The sequence below is a fragment of the Egretta garzetta genome, unplaced genomic scaffold (assembly GCF_000687185.1).
Source record: "Egretta garzetta isolate BGI_Z169 unplaced genomic scaffold, ASM68718v1 scaffold251, whole genome shotgun sequence".
Lineage (NCBI taxonomy): Eukaryota > Metazoa > Chordata > Aves > Pelecaniformes > Ardeidae > Egretta > Egretta garzetta.
The window spans coordinates 5228332-5231501 of record NW_009258952.1 but is presented as its reverse complement, the minus strand read 5'-3'; the positions used below and the strand labels follow the sequence as shown (position 1 = coordinate 5231501).

At 43.0% G+C, this 3170-nt stretch overlaps 1 protein-coding gene across 1 annotated transcript in view; it reads right to left on the bottom strand.

Annotated features, from left to right (window-relative positions):
• Positions 1–1363, bottom strand: part of SBSPON (somatomedin B and thrombospondin type 1 domain containing) — a 6039-nt gene extending 4676 nt beyond the window's left edge. Inside the window, exon 1 of the mRNA XM_009634456.2 lies at positions 1219–1363. Within this exon, the coding sequence (XP_009632751.1) occupies positions 1219–1363 (145 nt within the window). The remainder of the gene's footprint in view (positions 1–1218) is intronic.
• Between the last annotated feature and the right edge of the window lie 1807 nt (positions 1364–3170).

Here is a 3170-nt window from a genome sequence, read left to right as displayed (position 1 = left end):
TAGTCCTCAAGCTGTGGCCTACAAGGACATCTAATCCGACCAGTGGTCCATTTCCAGTAGCCTCTTTTCCTGGAGGCTATCTGGTAGGTGCTCCAGGTTGGGCAGCCGCGTTCCTCCAGGCTGCTTCCCCTGCCATCAGTGTGTGCGTGTCCAGAGGGAATGTCCTCCACCTGGGCACCAGCAGCAGCACCAGCAGTCCCTGCGTGCATGGCGTGCTGCTGGGTGAGCCGGGAAGGGACGCGTCTGCAGCTTTGCTTAGCCGTGAAATGAGACAAGCAGGCAAAACACTGCAGCACTGTGTACTAGTCCATGCTGCCTTCCCTAATATCATTAGCTGCTTTTTGTCATCTGATGGGCTTGCTTTTTCATTAAAGTTATAATTAATGTCATGTAATTGAAGTACTATCGCATTGTGTGTTATAAAAATGTAAAGGTGCCTATGTTTCTATGTTTAATATTAGAGTTTCTTATTGATATGGAAATTCCTCAGTTCTTCGAAGACTTGTTTCCATTGCACACTGCAAATAGGCTTAAAATTATTTTCCATGTCACATTTTACTCTGCTTTTCCACTGCTTTATAAAGGCAGACCTTCAACGCGATACTTAGAGAATGGTACAAAATATATGTTACAATCAATGGTTGGGCTATCTTAAATTGGTTCTGAATCATTTTGCGTCATGCCTCTCATTTCTAGTTAAACGAAGCTTTTTTCCTTTCCCATGTATGCTGTTTCCCGTTAGCTTCTAATGGAACATATCACATGTTTTTGATCTTTTTCTTTCCTGTATTTCCTGATTACAATTTAAATCCCCCAGAAGCTTTACAGCCGAACCACTAGTTACACACTTTTATCAGTGTTGCAGGAAAATGACCCTAGGTGAACCTCCTTTAGCAGGAGTGTTGGACTAGATGATCTCCCAAGGTCCCTTCCAACCCTTGCCATTCTGTGATTCTGTGACCTAACTAGTCTTTCAGGAAAATATTTTAGGCCCTCTGGGATTCTGCCAGTACAAGACATTGGGAAGAAAGAGTAAAATGTGATAACCTCTTTGGTGTATGTGACTCTTTTCGTAAGACAGAGAAACTGCTGGGGTTGCTCTGTCACTACATCTGCAGTTTCCTGGAGCACTACAGGCATCACAAAGCAGGTGCAACCCCCAACAGAGGCTACCTAAGATGTCCTTATCGCACTGTTTCAATTCCCCTTTCCTCTCACCGTTCTGACCAAACTTGCCCACCTTTGAATGGCCCAATGGCACCAGGCGTGCGAGTGGCTGAGGACGCTGCATCCCGTACCCTATGGGACTCAGCTGATACAGAACCACGGAGCAGCCCTGGGCATTGGGCCACCAGTTGTCCATCCTGCTTAACCATCAGCATTTTATGGCATTTTCTTCTACTTACTGATAAACACCTTCCCAGACAGCTCCTGGGTATGAGCTGTAGAACAGCACCGCAAAATAACATGGAAAAAACACATGGCTCCCTTTGCCAGACGCAGATACCTGACACTGCCCCAAGCAGACACTGCCCTCAGACACATCTAGGTACCCCAAGGCGCAGGACGTAGTCTCTGTGGGTGTGAAGGCACCACTGTAACGTTGCAGCACAACCCTCAGACATTTGTTTCAAGCATTTTGAACCAGAAAAAAAGAAAACCAGTGATAGTAAAAAAGTCTTAGACCCCACCATGGGATAGCATGGATAAGCGTAGTATGAATCATAGACTCATAGAATCATAAAGGAGGGAAAAGATCTCCAAGATCATCAAGGCCAACCGTCAACCCAACACCACCATATCTACTAAACCATGTCCCAGAAATGGACCTCACAGTCTTTGCCACCTGGCCACAGGGCCAGAAAAAAGTCCTTGGCCCCACTTTATTTAGTAGTACAAGCATAGACTTCCATGCCTGATCACACATGCTAGTTCTACCTAGAGTACCCAAAGGACAGTGTCATCTAGCCCGGTTTCCTTATCTGTTGACTCTCTTCCAAGCTGGCTGTATGAATGACCTGCAGAAGTAAGAATTTCCACATAATTTTAATCCCATGTTAACACCTTGATATGCAGATAACATCAGGGATAACATCACATTTTCCAGGCAGAAAACTCCCAAAGGGACTGAGGGGCTGCATAAAACATAAAGCGATGACTTCACATCTTACTGGAATTAAACCAAGCTGACAGTTAAATATTGGTCATCTGCAGCAATACATGGCAATTTTATGGTCATCAAGATTTAGAACAAGAAGTATGAATTGCCTTAGTCATGTGGAATAATAAGAATATTGGGTTGCTAGAATGGAATTTAGCCAGTGGGATAACAACATCGCTCTTGCAGTCAGTACCCAGCAACTATTAAGGGACAGTACATCAGTTTTGTGCCTCATTGGAAAGATGTCAAATTCCCCAGCACGACAGAGAATGGGTCCCAGAGCTGACATAAAAGGAATGGTGCCATCTCTTGAAATACAAGAAGTATTGGGAACCTGTAGCTATATCTTTACAGTCTCTGTTCCTCTTACTCTGGGTCGAGCTTACTTAACCCAATGATGGTAGATGATGATTCATTGAAACAACGAGAAGGAAGCAAGTCAAAGGAACGCAAAGGGCAGGATTTGTGCTCATGTACCTACCAAAATGTAGAAGCTAATGGGACATTTGGAAGTTCACAAATACTCAGAAAAATTACTTTGGTGTCCTATGAAACACAGCTTGAGGGGTCAGGACTTCTTTTTTTTTTTTTCATTTACCGCACTGTGAATCATAGAACTTTTTTCCTGAGTCACACTTTGTTTAATTTTTTCCCATCTCTGGAAAAAAGAGGATTACAATATCTCCACTGAATCACTGTACAACATGTGTTGTAATGTGTAAGGATCTGTGGTTGCTTCAGAGTAACCACTTCTATTCAAACGACGAGGTCATTCCATTTTCAAGCTTTCTCATTGCACAGTAGTTTCTATTTAAAATACACTCTATGTACAAAAATAGTCTTTCTTCATTGTTAGAACTATAAGGAAATTTCTTTTTAAAGACCTGTGAGGAAATTTGTTTAAAACCCCTTGGGCCTTTGCAGCCCATGGACTTCTGCTGAGCCATCTATTTATAAAGTACCAGACCTACTATGATTTTTAGGCATGACAGAATTCAACCATGGTGTT